Source organism: Microtus pennsylvanicus, chromosome 16 (genome assembly GCF_037038515.1).
Source record: "Microtus pennsylvanicus isolate mMicPen1 chromosome 16, mMicPen1.hap1, whole genome shotgun sequence".
Taxonomy (NCBI): Eukaryota; Metazoa; Chordata; class Mammalia; order Rodentia; family Cricetidae; genus Microtus; species Microtus pennsylvanicus.
Genome location: NC_134594.1, coordinates 33,442,099 through 33,460,077, shown reverse-complemented (window position 1 = coordinate 33,460,077; position 17,979 = coordinate 33,442,099). Strand labels below are relative to the sequence as shown.

Here is a 17,979-nt window from a genome sequence, read left to right as displayed (position 1 = left end):
GCACCCATGCACCCATGCACCCATGCAACCATGCACCCATGCAACCATGCACCCATGCAGCAGTGCACTCATTCACATATGCACCCCATTCACCAATGCAATCATGCACCCGTGTACCCATTCACCTGTGCACTCACGCATCCATGTACACATGTATTCTTATACCCATGCAACCATGCACCCATGCACCCATGCAACCATGCAACCATGCACCCATGCAACCATGCACCCATGCACCCATGCACCCATGCACCCATGCAGCAGTGCACTCATTCACATATGCACTCCATTCACCCATGCAATCATGCACCCGTGTACCCATTCACCTGTGCACTCATGCATCCATCTACACATGTATCCTTATACCCATGCAACTATGCACCCATGCAACCATGCACCCATGCAGCAATGCACTCATTCACATATGCACTCCATTCACCCATGCAATCATGCACCCGTGTGCCCATTCACCTGTGCACTCATGCATCCATCTACACATGTATCCTTATACCCATGCAACTATGCACCCATGCAACCATGCACCCCCATCCAGCCAATCGATCATTCACCAAGTCAAGATAGTTTTGTCATCTGCTACATCCAGATTTATCTAATAAAATCAAACAGATTGGTAGTTAAAATATTTGAAAGTAAGGGCTTATGATTTATCTTGAATAAGGAATGGAATACCTTGAGCTTTTCAGCTTACGTAACTTAGAAGAATCTAATGTCACCTTGAGAATAAAAGTATTAAGAGTTAAAGATTTAATAGAGTATGTAAAGTTGAAACAGAAAATGTTTTGAAATAGCATGTCCGGAGAGAAGATTTGAAAGTGATCAAATACAGGCCCTTCAATTTATGAACTCAAAATGAAACCAGTCTGTTGATGAATAAAATATTTTTTTTCTGGGAATAAAAAAGATATTACATATGAGATTCCAAGGAAATGAGATTCTAGACTGAGCTCTTTCCAAAGTCTAGACAATTTATGTTTATTGTATTATCCCACCTCCATGCTTTGTTTATATAGCAAAGTAAGAAAAATAAAAAATTATAAAACAATCCCTTCCAAACTCCAAAAGGATAGCAATAATGTTAACAGTATATTTGTCTTTATTAATTTTAAAGTCAACACACAAAAAAATAGGTGTCATTACGACATTTTTATACACTTATAATACCTTGTTCTTATTCAGTCCCCTCCCCCATGGTCTACCCCTATTGTTCTGTACCCAATTGCTGATCCTCTTCTTTCCCCGAGGTAGTAATCTTCTTCTGCTTTCATGTCACAGGCACTCAACTGCTTCTTTTCCTTCTCTCCCTCCTTCCTTTAAGATCCTTTCTTCCCATCTCATGAGCCCCATTCTTAGTTTATCATCCATACATTCAAATTCAAAGATTTAGACAAAGACACACACACACACACACACACACACACACACACACACACACACGAGAGAAAATGTATTTGTCTGAGTCAGGCTTATTTTCCTTAACATAATATTCATGTCTGATTTAATTTTTCCTAAAAGCTGAAAATTATTCACCATGTATATATATTATACTTATTTATATACTCATCTCTAGGTAGGTCTCAAGGCTGACTCTTTTTTTTTTTTTGCTATTGTGAACACCGTAGCAACAAGTATGGATGTGTGTGCATCTATGTGTTATGGTAGCAAGGAGATTTGAATATATACCCAGGAATGCTATAGCTGGGTCATGTGGTAGTTCTATTTTTCTTTTTCAAGGAACCTCCACATAGAATTCTATAATGGCCAAATCATATGAACATATTTTCACTAGTAATATATAAGATTCATCTTTCCTCTCATCCTTGCCAGAAATGGTTGTCATTTGTTTTCTTGGTCTTAGCCATTCTACCTGGTAAAATGGAAGGTCACCGCAGTTTTCACTTAATTTGCTGATGGCTGAGGAAGGATGCTAAACACATTTTGGCATATTAGTGGACACTTGTATATTCTCTTTGGAGAACTGTCCATCCAGCTCATTACGTCTTTTGCTGATTGGATAATTCAGGGTCGTTTTAGAGTTTAATCTTGTGGTGCTCCAATGTTCAATGCATATATGTTTTTAGCTACTGTATCTTTTTGATGATTTTTTCCACTTATTAATATGTTGTGGCAGTCTTTATCTCTGCTGACTTATTTTGGTTCTACGTTTGCTTTATCAGATAGCAGAGTAGTTATTCCAGTTTGCTTCTCACTTCCATTTCCTTGACAGACTGACATTTATCATCTGATCCTTTGTCTATGGACATTTTATACCAGTGAGGTGTGCTTTTCCTTCTTCTTGTTCTTTTTTCTGTTTGTTTGTTTTTCAAGGCAGGATTTCACTGTAGCTTTGGAGCCTGACCTGGAACAGCCTCTTGTAGACCAGGCTGGCCTCGAACTCACAGAGATCTGCCTGCCTTTGCTTCCTGAGTGCTGGGATTAAAGGTGTGAACCACCACTGCCTGGTTGAGGTGTGTTTCTTGGAGACTTCAAATATCTAGATTTTGTAATTTAGCGCAATCAGTTGCTGCAGCTAAAGAGATGCAGATGATTCATGAGTTCAGGCCACTTACATTTAAGGTTATTGTTGAGAGAGATGTACAAATTCTTGAGGTTTTGAGGATATTTTTTCTGGTTGTTTGGATTGTTGCTTGATCTTTACTTTCTCCTCAATTCATATAAGGGGTTTACTGGTTTATTGCATTATAAACATGACAGATTTCTTCCAGTTCTCACTTGTTTATTTATTTCTCTCACAAAATGTGTTCCTTCTTGTGCTGTAGTAATTGAAACGCCTTTTCCCTCCCCTACATTTTATTCCTGAGAGAATCTTCTGCAGGACTGGCTGGGCTGGAAGTCATGGGCTCCCTTAGTTTGTGCTCAATTAGAAATAAGTTTACTTTCTGTCAATTTAAAAAAGATTTATTTTTATTATTTTTAAATTGTATGTGTGTGTGTGCATGTGTGTGAGTGTGTGTGTGTGTTCAGGTGCCTTCAGGAGACAGCAGTGATGCATCCTCTCAGAGATTGAACTACAGGCAGCTGTGAGCTGCCTGATGTGGATGCTGGGAAATCAAACTCTGGTACTCTGCAAGAACACTGTGTGCTTTTACTTGTTAGTTCATCTCTCCAATCCTTCTCTACAAAGTTTAGAAGATAGATTTGCTTAACATAGCAATGTCAGTTGTCTAGTGTTTACTTGAAGGATTTGCTATATAACTTACATGGCTTCCTGGTGTTTAGGGTTGCTGACAGGAAATCTTATACTAATTTTATGTGCCTATACTTATAACTACATAGGTGTCTTACCTCATATATTTTAATAGAGCTTATTTTCTTTTTGTTTTTGTTATTTTGATTATGTAGCATGTCCATGTCATACACAGGTTCTCTCGTCATGCTTTTGGGTCCTAAATGCCTCTGGGTTTGGATGCCCATTTCTTTCTCTATCATTGACTTTTTTGCTATAATTTTGTTGAATGAACGTTTTATACACCCAGTTCATGTAATTATATGATCTGATTCTGGGATTTATGAATCGTCCTGCACAGTGGCCATGCTAGACTTCTGTGTGTTTTCCCAGTTTTAGTAGATATGTTGCCAAAGTGAACACAATAGCATAGGTAATTAAAATGTGGACACTTTCACAATCCTCTTTTCATCTAACTAAAACAAATTACTTTGTCCTTGCATATGGGTTTATCTGTGTTCTTTGGGTAAGGGCAACTTGATTATTTCTTTTGAATGTTGTATTTTCCTTTCTGTAACATGTTTTCATTTGAAATTATAAATATTTACATTTATGGATAATCTGAATATTCTGGATAGATTACTCCACAGTATCTTAATTTAAAAGAACATCATAGTCTACCTTTGAAATATCTTTAGTTTTTGTATTCATAAAAATGAATAAATAAATAATACTTATAAAAGCTCAGTGATCATTCTTCAGGCTTTCATTTCTGCTTTTATCTTTTTAAAGCATGATTTCACTTTTGTTTAGTGTATTGGAAAAAATATTCCCAAGGTTAGTTGATTAGAATATCCTTTCATTACATATATTATTTGGCATAGGCAGATGCTTTTTTCAGTGTTGAATTGGAGACATAGAGATGTGACAATTTGGTTTAAATGGCATAAACATGCTTGTGGTCCCATATTCTATATATTGCTTAAAGTAGAGAGTCAAACATTTTTTATCGCCTATGTGTGGGAGTATATTGTGTCTTGCTTTGTTACTGGGTTAATGGGAGTCCAACCCAGGGCCTTATCTATGTTAGGGCATGGCTCCACCACTGGTTAACATCTCCAGCCCCTTTATGTTTTATTTTAAAATGAGGCTTCCCTCAAGCTTACACCTTTTCTGTCTGATCTTCCTGAATAGCCATGACTCTTGGCAAGGTGGGAAAAGTGTGGATTTACATAACATCAAGGACTGAAGTGTGACAGAGCTCCCACTGGAAGTTTGAGAGTAGAGGAATCAGGCTTCCCTAGTGTGTGCACAGAGAATTTGGGTCACATTCTCTCCCGAGTGGAGAACCACAGCATTCCCAGCAGGCCTTGCACCCGTCATTTGCAAGGAAACACGGTTCTCAAAGCTCTGTGGAAATGGATTTGGTCAGGAAAGACCTGTCTCTTCACAAGAAAACTTTTCTAATTTCATACTGGAGATTGGGGGAATTAGCCACAGGGTCACTTTGCAAAAACTTTCCATCCGGACTCCAAATTTAAAGTGATTCTGATGAGAATTTCAAGGATGGTCTGGGCCATATTACATAAACCAGGTTGGATTTCGGAAAATGAAATGCCCTATTTTTATCCATTGCTAATAATATCAAGCTTGTGACTGCCCTCTGAAAATGTTAGGCATTGGCATAGTGTTGTAGCTCCTAGTTCATTTAGATGAGCACTTTATGGCTTTAGAGGGGCTTAAAGAAAAAAGGAATCACTTGATTTATTCTTCCGCAATGGTAAGAAAGAGTTGTTTATATTTTGCAGTACTTTTACATCAATTCCCTTGGTGCATGTCTTTGTTAGGGTTTATATTGTTGCAATGATACACTGTGACCAATAAGCAAGTTGGAGAGGAAAAGTTTATTTGGCTTACACTTCCATATTACTGTTTATCGTTGAAAGAAGTCAGGACAGGAACTTAAACAGGGCAGAAGCCTGGAGGCAGGAGCTGAGGTAGAGGTCTTGGAGAAGTACTGCTTTCTGGCTTACTCAGTTCCCAAGGCTGAATATCTCAGCTGGTCTTCAGTATAATGCTCTAATTATAACGCTATAATCTTGAAGAAGCAGGGTCTAAAGCCAATGAAGGAATGGACTTGCTATCAATATGAGAGCAAGCAGGCAAAAAGTAAAAGCTTCCTTCTTCCATGTTCTTATCTAGGCTTCCAGCAGAACACCACACTAGAGGGGATTTTCCCAATACATATGATTTAGATTAAAGATGTGTCTTCACAACTCAAGATCTGGATTAGAAGTAGATCTTACTATTTCAAATTAAGCAAAAATCCCCCCCTACACATTTGCCCCTCTGTTTCTGGGTTTTAGTTGGTTCCAGATGTAGTCAAGTTGACAAATAAAAATAGCCATTACAACTTGACACACAATTATTAATTATGTCATAATTTCCAAATGAGAACAATAACCAGGTCATAATAATGCCAAAACATTATGCGACTACCCCATGTACAATTGCAGACATGTTATATATTTAGGTCAAAATTATGCCTAATATATTATAACTATCTCTCATACAACTGTAAATGCATTATAAATTTGGAATAGGTGGGAATGTCTCTTGGTGGGTATTCTTTCGTATTTCAAACTTAAAGATGACAATCATTGACATTCTCTTATAATTGATGTTATATAACATGATAAAGAAATTGAGGTAAGAAGACACAAATATCTGTACAAACTTGTTCTTAACAAAATATAACAGAAACTCTCATATCAATTATAACCCTCATTTCTGTAACTGGTTATGTTGCCTTAGCTGGTGTCTATAACCACCTTCCTCTACTACCCATTCTGTGTTTACCCCCAACTTGGCTATTTTCCTGGAGAATTGAGCCATAATTACATTCCTAAAGGATCTCTGCCCCTTGTCATCCTGCCTGGATGAGACCGTTGTAGTTTTCTGCTGACTTTAATCACAGGACACTGTAGCACCAAGCGATGCCCTAAAGGATCAGCTGCACTTCAGACATAATCTTTCTTACCTCCATCATGGAGAAGCAATGCCAGTTTCCCACTCTAATCTGGATCAATCGCCTCTTCTAACACTGTTATTCCTTTCTTAACCTGTTAGTTTAAGGGGATTGAAGCCCAAAGTGACAAGGAGAAGTCCGAGCTTCCAGTGCAATGGAATGTTTGTTGTAGCTCCTGACGGGAGCACTCTCTCCTCTGGAACTAAAACTTCTAGGTCAGCAGGACTTAAGGTAGGGAGAACAGGAAGCAAAAATATTCCTAGTGGGTCATTAGGGGCAATAGTGAGGGACGCTATTCCCTTTTCTAGTCCTTGATTACTGGACCTGTGGATTCTGGCCATGGGAGAAACTGGACCAGATATTGGTGACTGACTCCAAGCATAGACTGCTTTCTGGAGAACCCTACTGCAGTCCTCCAGGCAGACACCAACTAATTGGTGCTGTAACTGTGTCTTGAAAAGGCCATTTCATCTTTCAATCCAGTCAGCTATTTCAGGTTAGTGAGGCGCAAGGTAAAACTAGTGGATTCATGATCATGGGCTCAATCTTACACTTTTCTGGCTGTGAAGTATAAAATACCATGTCATTGGATAAGGCATCCTGTAAGTCCAAAGGGGCTGATTTTGGAAGAAGCATTATACGCAAGAAAGGCAACTCTATAACCAGAAAACATTTCCCCTCCAGTAAAGACAAACTGTTGTCCTGACCATGGATGAAGTGGTTCAGTGTAGTCAACCTGCCACCAGGTTGCTGGTTGGTCACCCTGGGGAATGTTGCCATATCTGGAGCTTACTGTTAATCTCTGTGGTTGGCAGATATGGCACTCAGCAGCAGCTCTAGCCAGGTCAGCTTTGGTGAGAGGATGTTGTCCATGTCCATACATGAGCCCATGTATAACCCTCATCTCTGTCACCATGGTCGCTTTGTTCATATGCCCGTTGAACAATGGCAGGAATGGCTGGAGAAACAGGCAGATTGTCCACAGAACAGGTCATCCCATCTACTTGGTTATTGAACTCCTCCTCAACTGAAGTCACCTTTGGATGAGTATTTTTACATGGGCCACAAATACCTTTACATCCTTTGCCCATTTGGAGAGATCTACTCACAAACTTCTTTTCTAGATGCCTTTCTCATCAATTTTCTGGTTATGCTCGTTCCACGAATCTGACCATCAAGCTAATCTATTGGCTATAGCCCATGAGTCGGTGAACAATTGTACATCTGGCCGTTTCTTCTTCCAAACAAACTGTAATGGCATGTGTACTGCCTGAAGTTCTGCCCACTGTGAAGACTTCCCTTTTCTAGAATCTTTCAGCGTTGTCCCAGAAAGGGTGGAGCCTACATAACATACAGAACCATCAGTGAATCAGTCCCTAGTCTCTTCTCAGTCAACCAATCATAGGGAAACACCAGGAGTCCATAAACACATACTTGGTAGCATACAGTGTTGTAACAGGAGCATAGACCATAGGAATTTAGGCAACTTCTTCGTGTAACTTGCTTGTGAGACAACCACGAATTGCCATTACAGTAACTATTGTTATTGCCACTGAAATCAAGCTGGTACCTTGGTTAAGGAGCCTGGACTTCACTACAGAAGTTGTAGGATTATCATCTGAACTCAAGTCTCTCCAACTGCCAAGTCTTTTCTTACTAATATTTCATCCCCCCTTCCTTCTTAGATAGAACGTACACTGTCAATTTCATTTTTAATTTGCATATCCTTTTCACCAAACACTCTGTTCTTGTCTGAAACATTAAGCGAATGAGCAATCTGCACACCTGTGCGTCGGGAGAACTCAGCTTACCGACTTGTTTAGGACACACACAATACATAGGCTCTTTTTTCCTCCACAATAAAGGTTAAATGGGAGACAGAGGAGCTGTGCTCTCCAGTGACTACTGTCACCCTGTAGACAATTGGCAGCGGAGCACAGCAGCTGCCACACGCTGCAGATATCTCTCTATTTAAAGTTCAAAGAGGCACAGGATAACAATAAGGAAGGAAGCCGCGTGGCCCTGACTAAGCCACTCAACAATAGAAATAATGGCTGCAAAAGGTAAGCTGTAAGGCAAGGGGGGTTTCTTGGCAGAAATAGCTTCCCGCCTATTTTACTTTGTTTCTTGGCATTTTGATCCCGAGGAAGGTAGGCTCTCTGCTAAAAAAAACCCAGTGGCTGCAAAAAGCTATTAAATATGCAGTTTTGGGCCCATGTTTGTAAGATGAATAATTTTGAAAGGATCAGTGAAACAGAATAATTTCATACCTGATTTTTTGGGGGGAAAGGTGAATTATAGACTATTTGTTTCTCAGTGCTGAACTGTGTTTGAGATCTTGGGGTGGGGTTGTTGGATTAGTAGTAGGAGCAGGTGAGTTCTTCGGCAGGATGGCTGTGTGAATTTGGAGGGGTCTTCCCACGTCTTCCAGTCTCTATTATCTGTCAAATGTGAATATTGAGCTTAATCATCTCTGACATGCTTCCTATCTGAACTATTGTTTCTAATTCTTAAACCTTATTTCATATTTATATGGTTCTATAAAATACTTGATTTCAATATGACTAAATAGACAGACTGAATATATATTTTTCTGAGAAGCAGTTTTTTCTCTAATATTTTTTTATTACTTTATAAAAATCACATTCAAAATTTTCACTTCCTCCCCCTCTTCCCACTTCCCTCCTGCTCCCCCACTTACCTTCCTTCCCTCCCCCTCCAGTCCTAAGAGAGGACAGGGTACTCTGTCCTGTGGGAAGTCAAAGGCCCTCCCCCCTCTATCCAGGCTTAGGGAGGTATGCATCCAAATAGAATAGGATCCCAAAAAGCCAGTATAGGCAGTAGAGACAAATCTCAGTGTCATTATCATTGGCTCTGAGAAGCAATTTTTAAATACACACATGGCAATCTTTGCTTTCAACCCTGACAGCAATCAACACTGTGAGACATTACATATTATCATCCCTATTTTTCACTTAAGGAAACGGAGCCATGGTCACTAGGATGTGGTGGCACCAGGCCTTGGGCCTGGGCAGTGTTGCTTCACAGTGAAGTGCCCTTAAGAATTCTTCCAGTTGTAGCCACTTTGGTAAGCTGGGAACTGGCCAAACAGTAAAGCACATTGAAAAGGCTCTTGTATTTAAAGAGAAGTTTCATTTTTATTTGTGCCATTGATCTAAGTGATCTAGGAAGAGCATTGGGTTTCACGTAATACCTTTTCCAAATAATGCGTTAGATGATGGTAGAGCTGAAAATGTTGGAGTTAGATGACCAGTTATACTTGGTTAAAATGTCTGGACACTTGTATTGCTTTACAAGGAATAGTAAATAAAGGGATATTTACTCTTAGAGCTAGAAATGCTAATTTTATTAAATCAGGGAGTATAAAATTTTATTAAAGTACACTTGCATTAAACATTTATATTCTGTTGGAATATCTACTGATTTTCGAGTTCTTTGAAGCTGTCGGAAGTACTTTATCACTTACATGAATAATTAAAAAAAATACCGTCACATAGTTTCATTCTATTGGTATCTTAATTCACAAAAAAGCTTTCTCTCAAATGAGACTAAAGTATGTCTCATAATCTTTGCTTTACCGTTAAAGCCACAGCACACGTCAGGTAAGGAGGAGGTTCCCCTTCAGTGTATTATGCCTTGTTCAAGGTCACAAACAGGAGAGGCAAGAAAATCCCCTTTTGTCAGATAAGAAAGACTTCAACATTTCATGAAGAACATTGAAACTATTAAAATTCATTTAAGCTTCAGAAAGTTGTCTATTCTGAAAGTATCTTCTAATTTTAGAAGTACCTCATCTCCTGATATCTTTATTTTAATAGCATTAAGCACCCTTCATATTTGAAGTGATGGAAATTGGAGTGGGACTGCAATTGCTAAGAACATCCACTCTCTCTTAGCTAATGGCGTGTGATCTCATTGTATTCTCCAACTGAGACCATATCTTAGTCCTTAACACAGAGACATTAATTCTATAATATGTTTTTCTGTGCCACTTTTCAGTATTTTGCGTGGGATTTGCGCAATAAGTATTACAGAAAATTATGTTTATAAATTGATTTTCTCCAGATGAGGTATAAGCCAGAAATGAGACATTATACAAGTGTCTTTGATGTGTGCTGGATTATTATTGCCCGTAGTCAAGCTCAGTGCTCGTGGTGATAGTGAATGACTTTAAAGAAATAAATTCCTTTTTTTTTCCTGATGATGATTATGTAAGGTCTGATGTTTTCCTTTTCCTGTGAAATTTAAGATGAAAGTCAGTTATTGAGATCAAGAGCAATTCTCAAAACAATTTAATCTTGTATGTTATGAGAAATTCACTTTAGTGGGAATTACTAACAGTTATATTGGATTGCTGTTATGTAAACAGCTGCTAGACCCATTGCCAAACAAACTCCTGAGTAGGTTCTGTATCCAGTCAACACAGGCACAGTGGCTCAACTTTACAAAGCTTTGCACACACCTTGTCACTTAACTGAGGAAGCAGCCAGGGGGTAGACATTGCAAGTTCCACGACCTAGCAGGAAAGTTCAAATTGAAAACTGCACAAGGTCAAGGAACTTTAAAAAGGTGACCTGTGGTTTGAACCTGAGACTTCTGCTTCAAATATCCATCATTTATCATTCAGTGGCGGGATGTCTTCTGAAGAAAACAGGACAAAAAATACTCAACTCTGATCCTGACCAGAGTGCGCTTTTTTTAATCTCCCCCAGAGATCTTTCGTTGTTTTTCTTTATAAAGTTTGATGCCGAAAAGATCTATTTAATCTGTTTTCATTGCAGAGTCAACATCACCACAGCTTATGGTTCCTGTTCTTCTCCTGGTTGGATGGATTGTAGGCTGCATCATCGTGGTTTATATCGTCTTCTCTTAGAAAAGTAAGGGTTGTAGCAATGAAGGTTTTTCTTCGTGGCATAATTATTCCAGCACTGATCGCTTCTGTTTTGCTAATGAAATGTTTTGTCATTCAGGCAAGAAGACTTCAGGCTGATACCACTTAGAAGAACTAACAAAAACATGAACATGATTGATCATTAAAAGTGTCTCATATTTAACAGCTGCAGTGTTTCGTATCTTCTGGAAGCTAGAATTTGTTTGCCTAAGAATATCTTAGGAACCTGATCCAATTACAGATACAAAATATAAGAAAATTCAGGTGGAGTTTTCTGTGTCAAGAAAGTAGGAAATATATGCTGCACTATGGCTAAAAACACATAAAGCAGCAGGGTTGAGTATGATAATTAGATTAAAAATGTTTTGTAGGCTCCTTCCAAAATGGAAAGATGGACTAAAGAACAAAAAATAAACAGAAGACAAAGAACAACTGAAAAACTTGCATCTTAGCTCTGGTTCATAATGAGAAGTGTAATTTAAACCATACCGAAAGGCCATTGTTTACAGTTGTGTAACAGATAAAAATGTTTGACGTCACTTGTGTCGGTAAGGCTATGGTAGAGGAGCGCTTTCATACACTGAAACTACTTTCATACTTTGAAAACTCCAAAGGGAATATTTATTGTCGTTTGCCTGTTGGAGGCCATCTTTTTATTGTCCAAATTGCCATTAAGATATCCTCCTGCCTCAGGCTCCTGCAGTAGTAGGAAATGCATACTGTTTCCCCAGCTAGGTATAACATTCTGGGGGTGTATGTAGAAGTTCTAGAAGGCATATGCTTATTTTGAACCAGTTGTTTGTTTTCCAAGAATATGTCACAAAGATAGCACCAAAAATACAAAAGGCGTCAGAATCAACACATGGTGTTAGAGCAAGGCAGCTTTTGAAAGGAATGAGAAAGGTCTTGAAATATTGATGTGATGTAATTTCCATAAAAAATATTACCTGGAAAAATTAGTTAGGCTGGAGAGATGGCTCAGCAGTTTATAGCACTGTCTGCTCTTACAGAAGACCCTGGTTCAATTCCCAGCACCCACATGGCAGCTCACAATATCTGTAACTCCAGTCCTGGGTAATCCAACACCCTCTTATAGCCTGCTAGGGTGCCAGGCAAGCAAATGGTACACAGATGTATATGCAGTCAAAATACTCAATCATGTAAAATAAAATAAAAATAATGAATTATTTAAAAAGGCCAGGTATATCTACTTCCATTTGTATAAGCAAAGGAGGAGTTTAACCAATGTTCAGGTGACTAATTTACCACACACACAGTCAAACGGGGAGGCTAGATATTTTTGCATGTACTTTATTTTATAGTGTTTCATTTTTAGGATAATAGGAATATTTTATAAGTTAAAAAGAAATATTAATAATCTCCCCAAATTGAAAACAAGCTGAAAGTAACCTAATAACATCAGTTTGGAAATTGTCTTAGTCGGTGTTATATTGCTTTGAAGAGATACCGTGATCAAGGCAACTCTTATAACAGAAAGCATTTAATTGGGGCTTGCTTATCTTCTCATCATGGCAAGGAGCATGGCAGGATGCAGGCAGGCATCGTGATGGACACGTAGCTGAGAGTTCTACATTTGGATCTGTGAGCAGCAAGAAAAGAGAGACACTGGGTCTGACTTTGGGCTTTTGAAAACCTCAAAGCCCACCCCCCAGTGACATATTATTCCTCCAACAAGGGCAGAACTTGTAACTCGTAATCTTTTCAAATAACGCCACTCCCAACTGGCCAAACATTCAAATGTATGACTGTCTTGGGGCCATTCTTATTCAAACCACCGCAGCAATATAATCTAAAAGAGAGAATAAATCTTTCAAGTGATTGAAAACACAATATACGGTTTTTACTATGTGTATCTTATGGGTTAGGTAAGTTAAAACCACAATCAGCTGGGCGAGGTGCAACCCCTTTAATCTTAGCACTTAGGAAGGAAAAGGCAAGCAGATCCCTGTGAGTGTAGACCAGCCAGAGATAAACAGTGAGACCCTGTCTCAAAAAAACAAAACAGAAACAGAGCAGCCACCCCTCACACAAGAAAATGAAAAAGAAAAAAAAAACCCAACCCAAAACAAAACCTGAGCAAAACAAACAAACAAAAAAATCACACACAGTGAATCTTTTTCAAGTAATGATACTTAAATTGTTGGTTTGAAAGCCAGACCATCACTACTAATGCCAAATAAATGTACTTTGTCATACTAAATTTGCATATAAAATCTTAGCACGAATCCACTCTTTATTTTCCTTCTTCTGTAAAGTAAATGACTACCCTAATTCTGACCTCTGAGAAACTTACTAGGGAAGTTCTCTGTGTCTGAGAGAACTACCTCCTTGAAAGGAGTCAGGAACCCCTGGCCTCGTCTGGCTGGGAAACCCCGAAAGTGACTTGTTTGATGATGTCATTGTCCACAGATAGTGTAACAGCACTGACAGTGTTCCAGCAAGGCGTGGGTGAGTCCTGATTGGGTGCAGTGGAAATGCATAAGGACACCCAGGAAGTATTTTTGTCAAAACTTAAGCATACAGAGCTTTGCTCCAACTACAAGTGTTCAGAAGAGAACTGGGAGGAGTGTCAAGTGTGGAGTGTGGAAAACCATGCAGAACACACAAGCCTGTTTTTCCAGCAAGTAACCAACACTGTAGCTCTGTGCATGCATGTAAGACAGGCAAACTGCTGATATTGTTAAAGCCAAGTAATATGTTTCTCAAGATTTATTACGTACTTTGATCTAATCTTTGTGTAGAACACTTTTTGTGCTTGTTTCTTTTTTTTTACTTCTTATTGTCACTGTTATGAGCTATGATTTATGTAAATAATAAATTAGAATAAAATAACAAATTTAAGCATAGCTGTATTCCTGAATCTTTCACATCAAAGATTCTGACTGGACAATTGTGTAATTGAGCTAGGACTCTACATTAAAAAAAATTGCTCCAAGGATTCTTGAGCAAGCAGTGTGAGTGTGTGTATGTGTGTGTGTGTGTGTTTGTTTGTGTATGTACAGAGCAGGCTAGTTAGTATTTGAAAACTTGGTTTAGAGAAGAGGTCCTCATACCTCAGGGCTTCTTACTGTCCAGTAGTCTCATGGAGACTTTGAAGCATAGATAGATAGCATGATAGTATTCTCAACATTTCTGGTGCAGAAGAACCGGATGGGGCTTTGAGGACTGAGTTCCTAACAAGGCTTAGGTGACAGAACACTGCTGACCTGGGTCAGAGCCACTGCTAAGAGAAAGCCATAGTAGCACTGTTTGTCATAGCCAGAACCTGGAAACAACCTATATGCTCCTTGACCAAAGAACGGATAAAGAAAATGTGGTACATTTGCACAATGGAGTACTACACAGGAGAAAAAAAATAACGACATCTTGAATTTTGCAGGCAAATGGATGGAGTTGGAAAACATCATTTTGAGTGAGGTAACCCAGATTCAGAAAGACAATTATCACATGTACTCCCTCATAAGTGTTTTTTAAACATAAAGCAAAGAAAACCAGCCCACAAATCACTATCTCAGAGAACCTAGACAACAATGAGGGCCCTAAGAAAGACACACGTGGATCTAATTTAAATGGAAAGTAGAAAAAAAAAAACAAGATTTGCTGAGTAAATTGGGAGCATGGTGACCATGGGGGATGGCTGAAGAGGAGGGGAGCAGAGTGTAGAGATCAATAAAAATCTATCTATCTATCTATATCTATCTATCTATCTATCTATCTATCTATCTATCTATCTATCTATCTATCTATCTCCCTATCTATCTATCTATCTATCTATCTATCTATCTATCTATCTATCTATCTATCTATCTATCTATCCATCCATCCATCCATCCATCCATCCATCCATCCATCCATCTATCTATCTATCTATCTATCTATCTATCTATCTATCTATCCATCCCTCTATCTATCTATCTATCTATCTATCTATCTATCTATCTATCTATCTATCTATCTATCTATCTATCTATCTAGAGCGCCTGGCTTCTTTGTCAGCTTCAGCACTCTCTTCCATCATCACAGACACCGGTTTTTCTCATCAAAACTCCAGAGAACACTTTTGCTTCATGATTCTTGTCTTTCCAACTTGATTAAACTCTCCAGGATGTCCTCCAAATAATATCCCGCTGACAGTCACACATAGAAAGTTTACACAGAAAATATACATCAAATTGGATTGAGGTATTTGTTTTTGAATGACTTGATCTGGTTTTCATTTTCCTCAGGGTCAGAGGTTTGCTGGGGCCACGTCCTCTGGACTTGTGAAAGTAGGTGGCTAACTGTATGAGTCAGTTGTCACCTGATTGTGGGAAGGAATGTTGTCACTGTGGAGTGTATGCATTGGGGAGACAATGGCCTTGCCCTGGACCTTGTTTGTGCTAGGCGTGTACGAAGCATTTACCAGCTGGCCAAGGCTTGCATCCTTCTGACTTGTCCATTACACATTTAGGCATCTCAGGGCTTCAGGATGACATGTTTTTCTTAACAATCAACTGAGTTAGTCAAAATGGCTAAAATGATAGTTCTCTATTTTCTTGAAAATTTTTTTTATGATAGAGCTTTTAATTTTAATTTTCTTAGAGACCTGGCACTTGTAATACTTCTGCTTCCATTTCAAGTGCTAGGATTTAGGCATGTATCCCGATGCCTGAGCTAGGTTGTTCTTTGAATTGAGTCCAGGTTTTGCGCATGCCAATCAAGCTCTCTACCATCTGAACTACAACTCCAGCTCCTATGTGTACAGGCTTTCAGTGAAAAATCCATGAGAGCTATGAACTCACTGAGACACCACACATTCAAGATGAATAGGTGCGATTTTAGTGTGCTCACAGACCTTCTGAAACCCCCTGAAGACACCTCAAATGACACAATGTACCTCCTCTTGAAGTCTTTAGCTTCACAGTGTGGTTTTAGTTTTGCCTGGTGTCATTAGTTAATTGTCTTCCTAGATAGAGATCACTTTCTTATTTTTCCTTTAACTTTGTTTTTAAATATGTGTGGATGTCAGAAGACAACTTATGGGAGATGGTTTTTCCTCCCACCATGGGGATCCTGAGGTCTTGACAACTGTTGCCTTCACCCACTGTGTCCTCTTACTTACCCTTTAATTTTTCCCTTTATTAGAGGATAGTTTCAAAAATTATTATTTGGGAACTGGAGAGATGGCTCGCAAGTGTGTGGTACACAGACATACATGTAGGAGAAAACAGCTAGACACAGAAACTAACAATAAAACTTAAACGTTAAATTTACTATTTATTTTTCATTATTATTTTAAATTATACATGAGTGCATGTGTCTGTGTATGAATGCTCACATGTGAGTATGTGTGCCTGCCAAAGCCAGCTCCTAGGGAGCTGTAGTTACAGGCACTTGTGAGCCACCCAGCATGGAGGATGGGGGGTCAAGCTCAGGTCCCCTATAAGAACAGAATGTGCTTTTAACTGTTAAGTGATTTATCTAGCCTCCCAAAGGCCATTTTAATTAAAAAATGTATATACTTATAGCATGGTCGATTTTTTAAAACAATACAATAAAACCAGTTAATATATCTATTATCTCATATACTTAAATATTTAAAATTTACTCCCAGAAATTTCAAATGCACAACATATTGTTGCTAGCTATAGTTGTTATGTTATAAATAGACCTTTTGAACTCATTCAAATGGTCTAAACGCTAGAGGTGATGTGGGGAAAGAGGAATACTTTCTTCATTGTTGGTAGATTAAAAATTAATGTAGCCATTATAGGAACTATTGTAAAGTTTATTTCGAAAAGTTAGAAATATAACAGCCATTTAACCTAATTCTACAATTTCTGGGCATACACTCCCATGTATTACTGTATAGATATAGGCTTATTCATGCTTACTGATGCTCTATTCATAATAGGAGAGAGGATCAACCTTGATGTCTATCAGCTGATGAATTTTTAATGAAAATGTGGTATAGAAATACAAGGGCAATTTATTCAGTTGTGAAAAAATTGGAAACCATAAGATTTGCAGGCAAAGGGATGGAACTAGAAAAATCACACTGAATGAGGTCTGCTGTCCCGGAAAGACAAGCATTGTATCATATGCCTGTTCTCTCTCATATTCTTTCCTAACATTAAATGTTTAGATTTGTGTGTTTAACTTGGAGCACCTCTAAAAGCCAGGAAAACAGAAAAAGAATCGTTGGAATGCCTTAAGGGATGGGCGTAGCTGAGTATATGTGCTGTGAAAACAGAATGGGGAAACACTCCAAGGGCGAAGTTTAAGTCGGGATGAGGTAGGGGGTGGAGGATTCGAGGGTGGGGATAGAGCGATACCCTAAATGAATAGTATATGGAGATTGGGCTCCCAAAAAACCAGTACAAGGAGTAGAGATAAATCCGGGTGCTGTTGTGAATGGCCCTGCAGTCTGCCCCAGCCATGCAACTGTCACCCCTATTCAGAGGGTCTAGTTTGGTTCGATGCTGATTCCTTCCCTGTCCAGCTGGAGTTGGTAAGCTCCCATTAGCTCAGGTAAACTGTTTCAGTGGGTGTCCCCATCATGATCTTTAACCTCTTTGCTCATTTTCTCACTCCTCCCATTCTTCAACGGGACTTTCAGAACCCAGTGCGCCGAAGTGGGACTCTGCCTCTGTTTCTATCAGTTGCAGGATGAAGGTTCTATGGTGATATTTATGATATTCATCAATATGACCACAGGGCAAGTCCAGTTTGGCATCCTCTCCTTTATTGCTTAGGGTCTTAACTGGGATCACCCTTGTGGATTCCTGGGAATTTCTCCAGTACCAGGTTTCTTGCTAGCTTCATAATGGCTCC

General features: G+C 38.9%; 1 protein-coding gene and 1 non-coding gene across 2 annotated transcripts; one reads left to right on the top strand and one right to left on the bottom strand.

Annotated features, from left to right (window-relative positions):
- Window positions 1-3,522: 3,522 nt before the first annotated feature.
- On the bottom strand, window positions 3,523-3,628 carry LOC142836681 (U6 spliceosomal RNA). The gene has a single exon (XR_012908147.1). It is a non-coding gene; the product is annotated as a U6 spliceosomal RNA (small nuclear RNA).
- A 4,524-nt stretch (window positions 3,629-8,152) lies between these two features.
- On the top strand, window positions 8,153-11,308 carry Strit1 (small transmembrane regulator of ion transport 1). The gene is made up of 3 exons (XM_075950529.1): window positions 8,153-8,296; window positions 11,036-11,131; window positions 11,225-11,308. Exons 1-2 carry the CDS (start codon window positions 8,284-8,286, stop codon window positions 11,125-11,127), a joined length of 105 nt encoding a protein of 34 aa, XP_075806644.1. The 5' UTR covers window positions 8,153-8,283; the 3' UTR covers window positions 11,128-11,131; window positions 11,225-11,308.
- The last annotated feature ends 6,671 nt before the right edge of the window (window positions 11,309-17,979 follow it).